The 13,827-nt window shown below is 44.6% G+C and overlaps 1 protein-coding gene across 11 annotated transcripts in view; it reads left to right on the forward strand.

Moving 5' to 3' along the window:
* LOC110489591 (RAB11-binding protein RELCH homolog) overlaps nt 1-13,827 on the forward strand; it is a 76,722-nt gene that overhangs the window by 35,359 nt on the left and 27,536 nt on the right. For all 11 annotated transcript variants that reach the window (XR_005036042.2, XM_036943713.2, XM_036943714.2 and 8 more), the window contains 2 exons: nt 482-594; nt 4,656-4,746. Coding sequence is in view for 10 of the 11 variants with exons in the window: in XM_036943713.2 (XP_036799608.2) it covers nt 482-594; nt 4,656-4,746 (204 nt within the window). In the remaining variant the exon portion in view is untranslated. The remainder of the gene's footprint in view (nt 1-481; nt 595-4,655; nt 4,747-13,827) is intronic.

The raw sequence follows: 13,827 nt of genomic DNA on the forward strand, positions 1-13,827 counted from the left end.
CTCTATAGCCCTCTCTAATCCCCCTCTCTCTCCATCCCTCTCTCATATCCCTCTCCATCCCTCTCTCTCTCTCGTCTCTCTCTCTCGTCTCTCTCTCTCTCTCTCATATACCTCTCTAATCCCTCTCTCTCTCTCTCTCTCTCTCTCTCTCTCTCTCATATACCTCTCTAATCCCTCTCTCTCTCTCTCTCTCTCTATCCCTCTCTCTCTCTCTCTCCATCCCTCTCTAATATCCCTCTCTCTCTCATCCCTCTCTCTCTCTTGTCTGTCTCTCTCTCTCTCTCTCTCTCTCTCTCTCTCATATACCGCTCTAATCCTGTTCTCTCTCTTTCTCCATCCCTCTTTCTCTCTCCATCTCTCTCTCTCTATCCCTCTTTCTCTCTCCATCTGTCTCTCTCTCCATCCCTCTCTCTCTCTCTCTCTCTCTCATATACCTCTCTAATCCCGCTCTCTCTCTCTCTCCATCCCTCTGTCTCTCTAGGAGTTGATTCCTCTCATCCTGTGTACAGCATGTCTCCACCCGGAGCCTAAAGAGAGAGACCAGCTCCTTCACATCCTCTTCAACCTCATCAAGAGACCTGACGACGAACAGAGGTGTCGGTTTTTATACCTAGCTGTTATCTCTGTGTTTCTAGACTGATGATCATAGATGATCTTGATGGTGTGTGTGTGTTTATTAACTACAGGTTGTGTCTGTGTGTCTATAGGTAGATGATCCTAACAGGTTGTGTCTATAGGATCATCTACCTAACAGGTTGTGTCTATAGGTAGGTGATCCTAACAGGTTGTGTCTATAGGTAGGTGATCCTAACAGGTTGTGTCTATAGGTAGGTGATCCTAACAGGTTGTGTCTATAGGTAGGTGATCCTAACAGGTTGTGTCTATAGGTAGGTGATCCTAACAGGTTGTGTCTATAGGTAGGTGATCCTAACAGGTTGTGTCTATAGGTAGGTGATCCTAACAGGTTGTGTCTATAGGTAGGTGATCCTAACAGGTTGTGTCTATAGGTAGGTGATCCTAACAGGTTGTGTCTATAGGTAGGTGATCCTAACAGGTTGTGTCTATAGGTAGGTGATCCTAACAGGTTGTGTCTATAGGTAGGTGATCCTAACAGGTTGTGTCTATAGGTAGGTGATCCTAACAGGTTGTGTCTATAGGTAGGTGATCCTAACAGGTTGTGTCTATAGGTAGGTGATCCTAACAGGTTGTGTCTATAGGTAGGTGATCCTAACAGGTTGTGTCTATAGGTAGGTGATCCTAACAGGTTGTGTCTATAGGTAGGTGATCCTAACAGGTTGTGTCTATAGGTAGGTGATCCTAACAGGTTGTGTCTATAGGTAGGTGATCCTAACAGGTTGTGTCTATAGGTAGGTGATCCTAACAGGTTGTGTCTATAGGTAGGTGATCCTAACAGGTTGTGTCTATAGGTAGGTGATCCTAACAGGTTGTGTCTATAGGTAGGTGATCCTAACAGGTTGTGTCTATAGGTAGGTGATCCTAACAGGTTGTGTCTATAGGTAGGTGATCCTAACAGGTTGTGTCTATAGGTAGGTGATCCTAACAGGTTGTGTCTATAGGTAGGTGATCCTAACAGGTTGTGTCTATAGGTAGGTGATCCTAACAGGTTGTGTCTATAGGTAGGTGATCCTAACAGGTTGTGTCTATAGGTAGGTGATCCTAACAGGTTGTGTCTATAGGTAGGTGATCCTAACAGGTTGTGTCTATAGGTAGGTGATCCTAACAGGTTGTGTCTATAGGTAGGTGATCCTAACAGGTTGTGTCTATAGGTAGGTGATCCTAACAGGTTGTGTCTATAGGTAGGTGATCCTAACAGGTTGTGTCTATAGGTAGGTGATCCTAACAGGTTGTGTCTATAGGTAGGTGATCCTAACAGGTTGTGTCTATAGGTAGGTGATCCTAACAGGCTGTGTCTATAGGTAGGTGATCCTAACAGGTTGTGTCTATAGGTAGGTGATCCTAACAGGTTGTGTCTATAGGTAGATGATCCTAACAGGTTGTGTCTATAGGTAGGTGATCCTAACAGGTTGTGTCTATAGGTAGGTGATCCTAACAGGTTGTGTCTATAGGTAGGTGATCCTAACAGGTTGTGTCTATAGGTAGGTGATCCTAACAGGTTGTTTCTATAGGCAGGTGATCCTAACAGGTTGTGTCTGTATGTCTATAGGTAGATGATCCTAACAGGTTGTGTCTATAGGTAGGTGATCCTAACAGGTTGTGTCTATAGGTAGGTGATCCTAACAGGTTGTGTCTATAGGTAGGTGATCCTAACAGGTTGTGTCTATAGGTAGGTGATCCTAACAGGTTGTGTCTATAGGTAGGTGATCCTAACAGGTTGTTTCTATAGGCAGGTGATCCTAACAGGTTGTGTCTGTATGTCTATAGGTAGATGATCCTAACAGGTTGTGTCTATAGGTAGGTGATCCTAACAGGTTGTGTCTATAGGTAGATGATCCTAACAGGTTGTGTCTATAGGTAGGTGATCCTAACAGGTTGTGTCTATAGGTAGGTGATCCTAACAGGTTGTTTCTATAGGTAGGTGATCCTAACAGGTTGTGTCTATAGGTAGGTGATCCTAACAGGTTGTGTCTATAGGTAGGTGATCCTAACAGGTTGTGTCTATAGGTAGGTGATCCTAACAGGTTGTGTCTGTATGTCTATAGGTAGATGATCCTAACAGGTTGTGTCTATAGGTAGGTGATCCTAACAGGTTGTGTCTATAGGTAGGTGATCCTAACAGGTTGTGTCTATAGGTAGGTGATCCTAACAGGTTGTGTCTATAGGTAGGTGATCCTAACAGGTTGTGTCTATAGGTAGGTGATCCTAACAGGTTGTGTCTATAGGTAGGTGATCCTAACAGGTTGTGTCTGTATGTCTATAGGTAGATGATCCTAACAGGTTGTGTCTATAGGTAGGTGATCCTAACAGGTTGTGTCTATAGGTAGGTGATCCTAACAGGTTGTGTCTATAGGTAGGTGATCCTAACAGGTTGTGTCTATAGGTAGGTGATCCTAACAGGTTGTGTCTATAGGTAGGTGATCCTAACAGGTTGTGTCTATAGGTAGGTGATCCTAACAGGTTGTGTCTATAGGTAGGTGATCCTAACAGGTTGTGTCTATAGGTAGGTGATCCTAACAGGTTGTGTCTATAGGTAGGTGATCCTAACAGGTTGTGTCTGTATGTCTATAGGTAGATGATCCTAACAGGTTGTGTCTATAGGTAGGTGATCCTAACAGGTTGTGTCTATAGGTAGGTGATCCTAACAGGTTGTGTCTATAGGTAGGTGATCCTAACAGGTTGTGTCTATAGGTAGGTGATCCTAACAGGTTGTGTCTGTATGTCTATAGGTAGGTGATCCTAACAGGTTGTGTCTGTATGTCTATAGGTAGGTGATCCTAACAGGTTGTGTCTATAGGTAGGTGATCCTAACAGGTTGTGTCTATAGGTAGGTGATCCTAACAGGTTGTGTCTGTATGTCTATAGGTAGGTGATCCTAACAGGTTGTGTCTGTATGTCTATAGGTAGGTGATCCTAACAGGTTGTGTCTGTATGTCTATAGGTAGGTGATCCTAACAGGTTGTGTCTATAGGTAGGTGATCCTAACAGGTTGTGTCTATAGGTAGGTGATCCTAACAGGTTGTGTCTATAGGTAGGTGATCCTAACAGGTTGTGTCTATAGGTAGGTGATCCTAACAGGTTGTGTCTATAGGTAGGTGATCCTAACAGGTTGTGTCTATAGGTAGGTGATCCTAACAGGTTGTGTCTATAGGTAGGTGATCCTAACAGGTTGTGTCTATAGGTAGGTGATCCTAACAGGTTGTGTCTATAGGTAGGTGATCCTAACAGGTTGTGTCTATAGGTAGGTGATCCTAACAGGTTGTGTCTGTATGTCTATAGGTAGGTGATCCTAACAGGTTGTGTCTGTATGTCTATAGGTAGATGATCCTAACATGTTGTGTCTATAGGTAGGTTATCCTAACAGGTCGTGTCTATATGTCTATAGGTAGGTGATCCTAACAGGTTGTGTCTATAGGTAGATGATCCTAACAGGTTGTGTCTATAGGTAGGTGATCCTAACAGGTTGTGTCTATAGGTAGGTGATCCTAACAGGTTGTGTCTGTATGTCTATAGGTAGATGATCCTAACAGGTTGTGTCTATAGGTAGGTGATCCTAACAGGTTGTGTCTATAGGTAGGTGATCCTAACAGGTTGTGTCTATAGGTAGGTGATCCTAACAGGTTGTGTCTGTATGTCTATAGGTAGATGATCCTAACAGGTTGTGTCTATAGGTAGGTGATCCTAACAGGTTGTGTCTATAGGTAGGTGATCCTAACAGGTTGTGTCTATAGGTAGGTGATCCTAACAGGTTGTGTCTATAGGTAGATGATCCTAACAGGTTGTGTCTGTATGTATATAGGTAGGTGATCCTAACAGGTTGTGTCTGTATGTATATAGGTAGGTGATCCTAACAGGTTGTGTCTGTATGTATATAGGTAGGTGATCCTAACAGGTTGTGTCTGTATGTATATAGGTAGAGGATCCTAACAGGTTGTGTCTGTATGTATATAGGTAGAGGATCCTAACAGGTTGTGTCTGTAGGTAGGTGATCCTAACAGGTTGTGTATGTATGTCTATAGGCGGATGATCCTAACAGGTTGTGTGGCGTTTGCCAGACATGTTGGTCCTACCAGAGTTGAGGCTGAACTCCTACCACAATGCTGGGAACAGGTATCTACTCCTTCCTCCCTTTCTCTCTCTTTCTCTCCTACTTCACCATCAGCCCATTTTATAGGTTAGCTGCAAGGTAATGTAAAAGTTTTTTTTTTTTTACGGATCCAATATGTAATACTGTACACTTATCATAATTAGGTTTAGTCCAGAGAGTACAGAAATGTTATCTAGATCTTTAATGAGACATTGCAGGGATCTAGCTTGAGGACTTAATATAAAACTGGAGTCATCGGCATACATGGACACCTTTGTTTTTAAGCCTTGGATTTCTAATCCTCTAATGTTGTTATTGGATCTGATTTTAATAGCTAGCATTTCTATGGCCATAACGAATAGATATGGTGACTGCGGACACCCTTGTTTAACACCTTGACAATTCAAAACTCTCTGAGAAGTAGCTGTTATTTACTATTTTACACCTGTGCTATACATTTGACCCATTTAATAAGTGAATTACTGAAATCAAAAAAATCCAGGCATTTATAAATCAAATCCAGTATTACTTTAAGAATTGCCTTTTCAAAATCTGCTATAAATACCAGTCCTGGCTTCTTATATGTTTCATGATGTTCTATTATTTCTAGTAGTTGTCGTATATTATCTCCACTGTATCGTCCATGTAAAAAACCTGTCTGATCAGGATGAACAATACCTGGTAAAAACCCTTTTAATTCTGAGTGCTATGCATTTTGCTAGTATTTTTGCATCACAACATTGAAGTGGTAGGGGCCTCCAGTTTTTTAGATAGACCGGGTCTTTATATTTGCCATCTGGGTCTTGTTTAAATAATAGAGAAATCAGACCTTCCTGCTGAGTACCTGACAGATTACAATTTCTATAGGAGTAGTTAAAACAATCTAATAATGGAGCTTTTAGTATATTAAAAAATACTTGATATACCTCTACCGGTACGCCATCAAGCCCTGGGGTTTTTCCAGACTGAAACGATTTAATAGCCTCAAAGTTCTTCCTCTGTAATTTGGCCTTCACACTGATCTTTCTGTACATTTTGTTAATTTTCCATTTTTTATATTATTTGAAAATAATTCCTTACCGTAATCTTCATTCAGTGGGAGAGGATGAGACGAAAAAGAGAACATCTACCTGAAATAATTAGCTTCCTCTTAAAATATCATTTGGAAAATCATAGATGACTCCGTCTTCAGTAACGAGTTTCTGGAAATTATTTTTGTTAGCGTTCCTGTAGTGGAGATTCAGGAAGAATGTTGGGCATTTTTCTCCATATTCCATCCAGTTTGCTTTATTTTTGTAATAGATTACATTAGATCGTTCTTGAATAAGTTCCTCCAGTTCTTTTTGTTTTTCTTCCAACTTATTTTGTATCTCTGTAGTATTGTTTTTATTTCTATCTACCTGTACTATTAGTTCATGGATTTCCCTTGTTAGTCTTGTCTCTTTAGCCAGAAACTGCTTTCTTATTATTGATGAATATTGAATTGAATGACCCCTGAAGGTACATTTAAACATATCCCAAACATTAAGGGGGTTTTCTGAACCTATATTATACTGGAAAAATTCAGTTATTAGATATTTTGTCTTAGTTAAAAATAAGTTGTCCTCCAGTAAACTTCGATTAAATGTCCAATATCCCCGTCCACGTGGAAAATCTATAAGAGTTATGTGAATACCAATTAGATGATGATCCGATCGCATTCTGTCTTTCTCCTATTAACTTTTTTAACCTTTGAAAGAGACAAGAAAGTAGTCAAGACGACTAGCTTGATTAAGTTTCCTCCATGTATATCTCACTAGGTCTGGGTTTTTTAGTCTCCAAATATCCACTATTTCTAATGTGTCCATACTATTTGTGATTTCCTTAAGGGCACGGTGATGATACTCTACAAACTGATTACCTTTACGGTCCATTGAGGTACTTAACACTGTTATAGTCTCCTACCATAATGATTAGATAATTTGTTGCCTGTAAGTTCAATAAATTGGTATAAATGTTTTCGAAGAAGTGTGGATCATGCTGATTTGGACCATATAGATTAATGGGCCAAATCTCTTCTCCGTCCACTTTCATATTCAAAAGAATCCACCTTCCTTGTGAATCATTCCTGATTATTTGCACGTTCAGATCAAAATGTTTGTTAATTAATATCATCACACCCTTTGAGTTCCTTTGTCCATGACAGAAGAGTATTTCACCACCCCTTTCCTTTTTAAACGCAGCTTCATCTAAGGATTTATTGAGTTTCCTGTAAACAGTAAATGTTATATTCCTTTTCTTTTAGCCATGTAAAGACTGATCATCTTTTTTTATAATCTGCCAAACCGTTACAATTATAACTAGCTATACTTATTTCACCCCTTACCATAACTAGATACTATTCTCAGGCTAAATTGACCATAATTAGTGCTTGTAAAGTTACTGCCATCAGAGGTATTATGAAGGTCAAAATTAGAGCTTTCAAATGTCTGATAGTTCAAGAAATAGGTTCTAGCAATATTTGTTTTATTCCCTTGCCTGTTTGCCTGTGAGTCAATGCACAGATGTTAGAAAATTGAGACAAATTATGTGTGTAACAAATCTGAGTAGGTTGCTGTGTATGATATTGGATATGATATAATGAGAGTGTGTATGATGTCTGTATAAGAGTAAGACTATAATGTGTGATGTCCAAATGAATATTAACTGCCAGTTTGCATGTTTGAGTGTCTATGCGTGTGACATGTAGTGCGTATAGCATTAATATTCATAATTATAATCAATATCGTATCACCATCATAGTTGCATCATAATTACCTTTAACATAATTGAAAAACACACCTCAGCATTTCCATAGGAATTGACGTTTCACATGATCGAAAGAGACCTTGCATTACTCTAGAGACGGCTTCACTACAGGACAAATGTATTCCGTACAATATGTTATTATTCCCCAATGCCCCTATTCTGATATCTTCCCCTTGCTTGTTATAAACTTGTAGACAAATATATAAAAAAGATAAACAAAAAATAAACACATTAAATTATAAAACAGTTCTCGACATTAGAGAGAGAAGAGAGCGAGGTCAGGTGTGTGTATGTATAAGTCCACATGTGTAAGCAAGCATGTAGTTGAGTACGTGTGTGTTCATATCCACTTCATAGTGTTCACATATTTTAAACAGTTTTTTGTAACCTGAAGTCCCTGTAGAATTTAGTACAGCCACAGTGTTGTGGAGCTGTCTCGGGAATAGCTGTCCATCTATAAAGAGTTAGTCCACAATGAGAAAGGCACGCCTACCATCCATCCATTGCGGTCTTTGTACCGGATACAGTCTATTACAACGTTTGTTTATCTCCCTTGGTCATTGAGACTGAATTTGGTCCCTTTAAGCTCCCTTCCTCTGCTCTTGATCAGCTCCTTTTATTGGTAGTGTTCAAATTTGGCGATGATAGGTCGGGGACCATTGGTCATGTTGCTCCGAGCTCCAAGTCTGTGTACCCGTTGGAAAGCCACCTTGTTTAGAGTCTATATAGGAAGTTTCAATGCGAATTTCATGAATTCTCTGATCGCGCCCTCTGGATTATTGGATGCGTCCTCAGGAATACCAGAAAAAAAAATATTTTCACACATACTACAACTTTGTATGTCTAGTAGCGTCTCCTTCATCGCCCTGTTTTCCCTGAGTATCCATGTTGGAATGGTGTATTTTTACGTTGGCTGTGAGTGTCTTGTTTTCTCTTTGAATTTGTTATTGCCTAATAGTTTTTTTGGTAGGTTTCTACGCTACTGTCCTTCATTTTGTGCAGTTTCTTTGGCTTTGATGCCTCAAAATTGAGTATTGCTCTGTTCAGGTAGACTGTGATTTTGCTGTGCTCTGATAGGTGTGTTAGTGGGCTGACTATGAACGCTCTAATAGACTCTGGGTTGAGGTCAGTGATAAAGTAATCAGTACTACTGCCAAGGGATGAGCTGTAGGTGTACCTTCCGTAGGAGTCCCCTCGAAGCCTACCATGAACTATGTACATACCCAGCATGCAACAGAGCTGCAGGAGTTGTGACCCATTTTTGTTGGTTAGGGAATGCTGGGAATGCTGTCACCTCCAGGTAGGCGTTTGTCCTCCTGTGTGCTGAGGGTGTCGGGTTCTTGTTCAGTTCTGGCATTTATGTCGCCACAGACTAGATCATGTCCCTGGGTCTGGAAATTATTGATCTCCCCCTCTAGGATGGAGAAGCTGTCTTCAATAAAGTATGGGTATTCTAATGAGGGGATATAGGTATCACACAGGAGGACATTTTTCTCTGTTGGTATCATTTCCTGATTAATTTCTAGCCAGATGTAAAATGTTCCTGTTTTGATTAATTTAATAGAGTGGGTTAGGTCACAGTAGGTGTGAGCAGAGCACGTTGAGCATCTGATACAGACCTCTTAGGTCGCAGGATGAGGCTTGGGGGGGGGGGGTGTATTAGTGGGGGTTGGGCCTGTTGCTCTGCTCACGGCCTGGGCATATGTCCTGCTGTCATGTTGAGGTCCTTGCTGCAGGGGGGACAGAAGGGGCATAGGTCTCATCTGGGGGGGCCTATATAGGGTGTGGCTGGGGTTTGTTTGGGGTGGTCTCAGCTGATTGGGGTGTGGCTGAATTTTTATTTATTTTATTTAACCTTTATTTAACTAGGCAAGTCAGTTAAGAACAAATTCTTATTTACAAACGGCCTACCCCGGCCAAACCCTCCCCTAACCCAGATGACGCTGGGCTAATTGTGCGCTGCCCTATGGGACTCTCAATCATGGCAGGTTGTGGTACAGCCTGGAATCGAACCAGGCTCTGTAGTGATGAATCTAGCACTGAGATGCAGTGCCTTAGACCACTGCGCCACTCAGGAGCCCGAGTGAAGCTTTGGTCTGGCTGTAGGTCCTCTTGGCATCGGTTCTCTCGGTGCAGGTCCTTCGGGAGTGGGTCTTGCAGGTCTGGGAGGGTGTCTTGCTGGTCTGGGTGGGGTGTCCGTTGCTCTGTTGCTCCTGTGTGAGGTGCTGGGGCTGCGGTTGAGGGTGACGTCCTTCAGGGTCTTGGCAAAAGTTGGGATTGCTGCCTTGTAGAGGTGGACCTGGTCATAAAAGCTGTTCAAGTCCAGGGTGGAGTGGTGGGCAGGTATACATTAGGTTTTGAGGTACAGACCTTGGAAATGCTTGCATTCTCCCACTGTATGGTGGCAAGGTGAATGTATTTTCATGGTGGTGGAACCACTTGTTCTTTGGGGAAAGTGGAAGAAGCTTTTTAAATCACTCCCTTGAGTGCTGTGGCCACTCTTTCCTGCTGGGCCTTCAGGTCATTTGTGCCTGTGTGAGTTATGATGTGGCTGTGGGCCCCTAGTCTGTCCTGTCAACAGCTCCAGGGCATGCCTAGTGTTTGGGCACCAGAGCTGAGCCACTTTGTGTTTGGGAAAAAGTTTCAAGAAAAAATTTTCTTGAATGTTTTTGCCATTTGAGTCAATGAGGAGCACAATTTCTAGTTCCGCTTCTCTTGGGGAGTGTCCTGCTCTCTGTCACGTCAGCTTTCTCTCCCTTCTCCTCCACTGATGTTAGCTGTGCCATGTGTTCCTCTCCCTTCTCCTTCACTACATTTAGCTGTGCCGTGTGTTCCTCTCCCTTCTCCTTCACTACATTTAGCTGTGCCGTGTGTTCCTCTCCCTTCTCCTTCACTACATTTAGCTGTGCCATGTGTTCCTCTCCCTTCTCCTTCACTACATTTAGCTGTGCCATGTGTTCCTCTCCCTTCTCCTTCACTACATTTAGCTGTGCCGTGTGTTCCTCTCCCTTCTCCTTCACTACATTTAGCTGTGCCATGTGTTCCTCTCCCTTCTCCTTCACTACATTTAGCTGTGCCATGTGTTCCTCTCCCTTCTCCTTCACTACATTTAGCTGTGCCGTGTGTTCCCCTCCCTTCTCCTTCACTACATTTAGCTGTGCCGTGTGTTCCTTCTCCTTCACTACATTTAGCTGTGCCGTGTGCTCCTCTCCCTTCTCCTTCACTACATTTAGCTGTGCCATGTGTTCCTCTCCCTTCTCCTTCACTACATTTAGCTGTGCCGTGTGCTCCTCTCCCTTCTCCTTCACTACATTTAGCTGTGCCGTGTGCTCCTCTCCCTTCTCCTTCACTACATTTAGCTGTGCCGTGTGTTCCTCTCCCTTCTCCTTCACTACATTTAGCTGTGCTGTGTGCTCTTCTCCCTTCTTCTTCACTACATTTAGCTGTGCCGTGTGCTCCTCTCCCTTCTCCTTCACTACATTTAGCTGTGCCGTGTGTTCCTCTCCCTTCTCCTTCACTACATTTAGCTGGGCCGTGTGCTCCTCTCCCTTCTCCTTCACTGCTGTTAGCTGTGCCGTGTGTTCCTCTCCCTTCTCCTTCACTACATTTAGCTGGGCCGTGTGTTCCTCTCCCTTCTCCTTCACTGCTGTTAGCTGTGCCGTGTGTTCCTCTCCCTTCTCCTTCACTGCTGTTAGCTGGGCCGTGTGTTCCTCTCCCTTCTCCTTCACTGCTGTTAGCTGTGCCGTGTGTTCCTCTCCCTTCTCCTTCACTGCTGTTTTGCTGGGCCGTGTGTTCCTCTAGCTCCTCTTTAAGTTCTTTCACCTCAGTCCGTAGAGCAGCCAACTCTCTTAGACAGTCGTCCATCTCCACCTTCTGCCCTCTGGGTCTTGTGGGGGGGGGGGGGGGGGGGGGGGGGGTGTTGTTGTGCTGGTCTGTTTTGTGGGTTTGTTCTATCTGGATTGTGTGGACTAGCTCTCTGAGCTCCACCATGTCTCTCTCCAGCTCTGTGAATGTATCCCTCTCAGTGTGGTGTGTTCAGTGCTGGGGGGGACTATCCTCGTCTGCAGGACAGTTTGAAGAGGTGTGGTGTTCAGTGCTGGGGGAGACTATCCTCGTCTACGGGACAGTTTGAAGAGGTGTCATCAGTGCTGGGGGGGGACGGGACGGGACTATCCTCGTCTGCAGGGAGAGACTATCCTCGTCTACAGGACAGTTTGAAGAGGTGTCATCAGTGCTAGGGGGGAGACTATCCTCGTCTACAGGGAGAGACTATCCTCGTCTACAGGACAGTTTGAAGAGGTGTCATCAGTGCTGGGGGGAGACTATCCTCGTCTGCAGGGAGAGACTATCCTCGTCTACAGGACAGTTTGAAGAGGTGTCATCAGTGCTGGGGGGAGACTATCCTCGTCTGCAGGGAGAGACTATCCTCGTCTACAGGACAGTTTGAAGAGGTGTGTTCAGTGCTGGGGGGAGACTATCCTCGTCTGCAGGGAGAGACTATCCTCGTCTGCAGGACAGTTTGAAGAGGTGTCATCAGTGCTGGGGGGAGACTATCCTCGTCTGCAGGGAGAGACTATCCTCGTCTACAGGACAGTTTGAAGAGGTGTGTTGTTCAGTGCTAGGGGGGGGGGACTATCCTCGTCTGCAGGGAGAGACTATCCTCGTCTGCAGGACAGTTTGAAGAGGTGTGTTCAGTGCTGGGGGGAGACTATCCTCGTCTGCAGGGAGAGACCATCCTCGTCTGCAGGACAGTTTGAAGAGGTGTGTTCAGTGCTGGGGGGAGACTATCCTCGTCTGCAGGGAGAGACTATCCTCGTCTGCAGGACAGTTTGAAGAGGTGTGTTCAGTGCAGGGGGGGACTATCCTCGTCTACAGGGAGAGACTATCCTCGTCTGCAGGGAGAGACTATCCTCGTCTGCAGGACAGTTTGAAGAGGTGTGTTGTTCAGTGCTAGGGGGGGGGACTATCCTCGTCTACAGGGAGAGACTATCCTCGTCTGCAGGACAGTTTGAAGAGGTGTGTTGTTCAGTGCTGGGGGGGGGGACTATCCTCGTCTACAGGGAGAGACTATCCTCGTCTGCAGGACAGTTTGAAGAGGTGTGTTCAGTGCTGGGGGGAGACTATCCTCGTCTGCAGGGAGAGACTATCCTCGTCTGCAGGACAGTTTGAAGAGGTGTGTTGTTCAGTGCTAGGGGGGGGGACTATCCTCGTCTACAGGGAGAGACTATCCTCGTCTGCAGGACAGTTTGAAGAGGTGTGTTCAGTGCAGGGGGGGGACTATCCTCGTCTACAGGGAGAGACTATCCTCGTCTGCAGGACAGTTTGAAGAGGTGTGTTGTTCAGTGCTAGGGGGGGGGACTATCCTCGTCTACAGGGAGAGACTATCCTCGTCTGCAGGACAGTTTGAAGAGGTGTCATCAGTGCTGGGGGGAGACTATCCTCGTCTACAGGGAGAGACTATCCTCGTCTGCAGGACAGTTTGAAGAGGTGTGTTCAGTGCTAGGGGGGGGGACTATCCTCGTCTACAGGGAGAGACTATCCTCGTCTGCAGGACAGTTTGAAGAGGTGTGTTCAGTGCAGGGGGGGACTATCCTCGTCTACAGGGAGAGACTATCCTCGTCTACAGGGAGAGACTATCCTCGTCTGCAGGACAGTTTGAAGAGGTGTGTTGTTCAGTGCTAGGGGGGGGGGGACTATCCTCGTCTACAGGGAGAGACTATCCTCGTCTGCAGGACAGTTTGAAGAGGTGTGTTGTTCAGTGCTGGGGGGGGGGACTATCCTCGTCTACAGGGAGAGACTATCCTCGTCTGCAGGACAGTTTGAAGAGGTGTGTTCAGTGCAGGGGGGAGACTATCCTCGTCTGCAGGACAGTTTGAAGAGGTGTGTTGTTCAGTGCTGGGGGGGGGGACTATCCTCGTCTACAGGGAGAGACTATCCTCGTCTGCAGGACAGTTTGAAGAGGTGTGTTCAGTGCAGGGGGGAGACTATCCTCGTATACAGGACTGTTTGATGAGTTGATCAGACTGATGGTGGATTCGTCACAGAGAGAGATATTGTCCTGCTGTGCTCTGTCTTTGATCCCGTAAAAGTCCTGCTGGATCTGCTAGAGGAGGCCCTGCACCATTACTGTTCCAGACTTGTACACGTTGAGAGGTTGTTTCTATTTCTTCAATGTCTAGTATTCTGAGTTTCCACCCTGGGCCAATACCCTCTCTCTTGACATTGGGGAAGTGTGCTCTTATAGCACTGTTCCATGCCCAGGGGAGGGTCTGTGTTAATATAGCACTGTGCCCAGGGGAGGGTCTGTGTTAATATAG

Source organism: Oncorhynchus mykiss, chromosome 15 (assembly GCF_057628025.1).
Source record: "Oncorhynchus mykiss isolate SJ-2025 chromosome 15, ASM5762802v1, whole genome shotgun sequence".
NCBI classification, from domain to species: domain Eukaryota; kingdom Metazoa; phylum Chordata; class Actinopteri; order Salmoniformes; family Salmonidae; genus Oncorhynchus; species Oncorhynchus mykiss.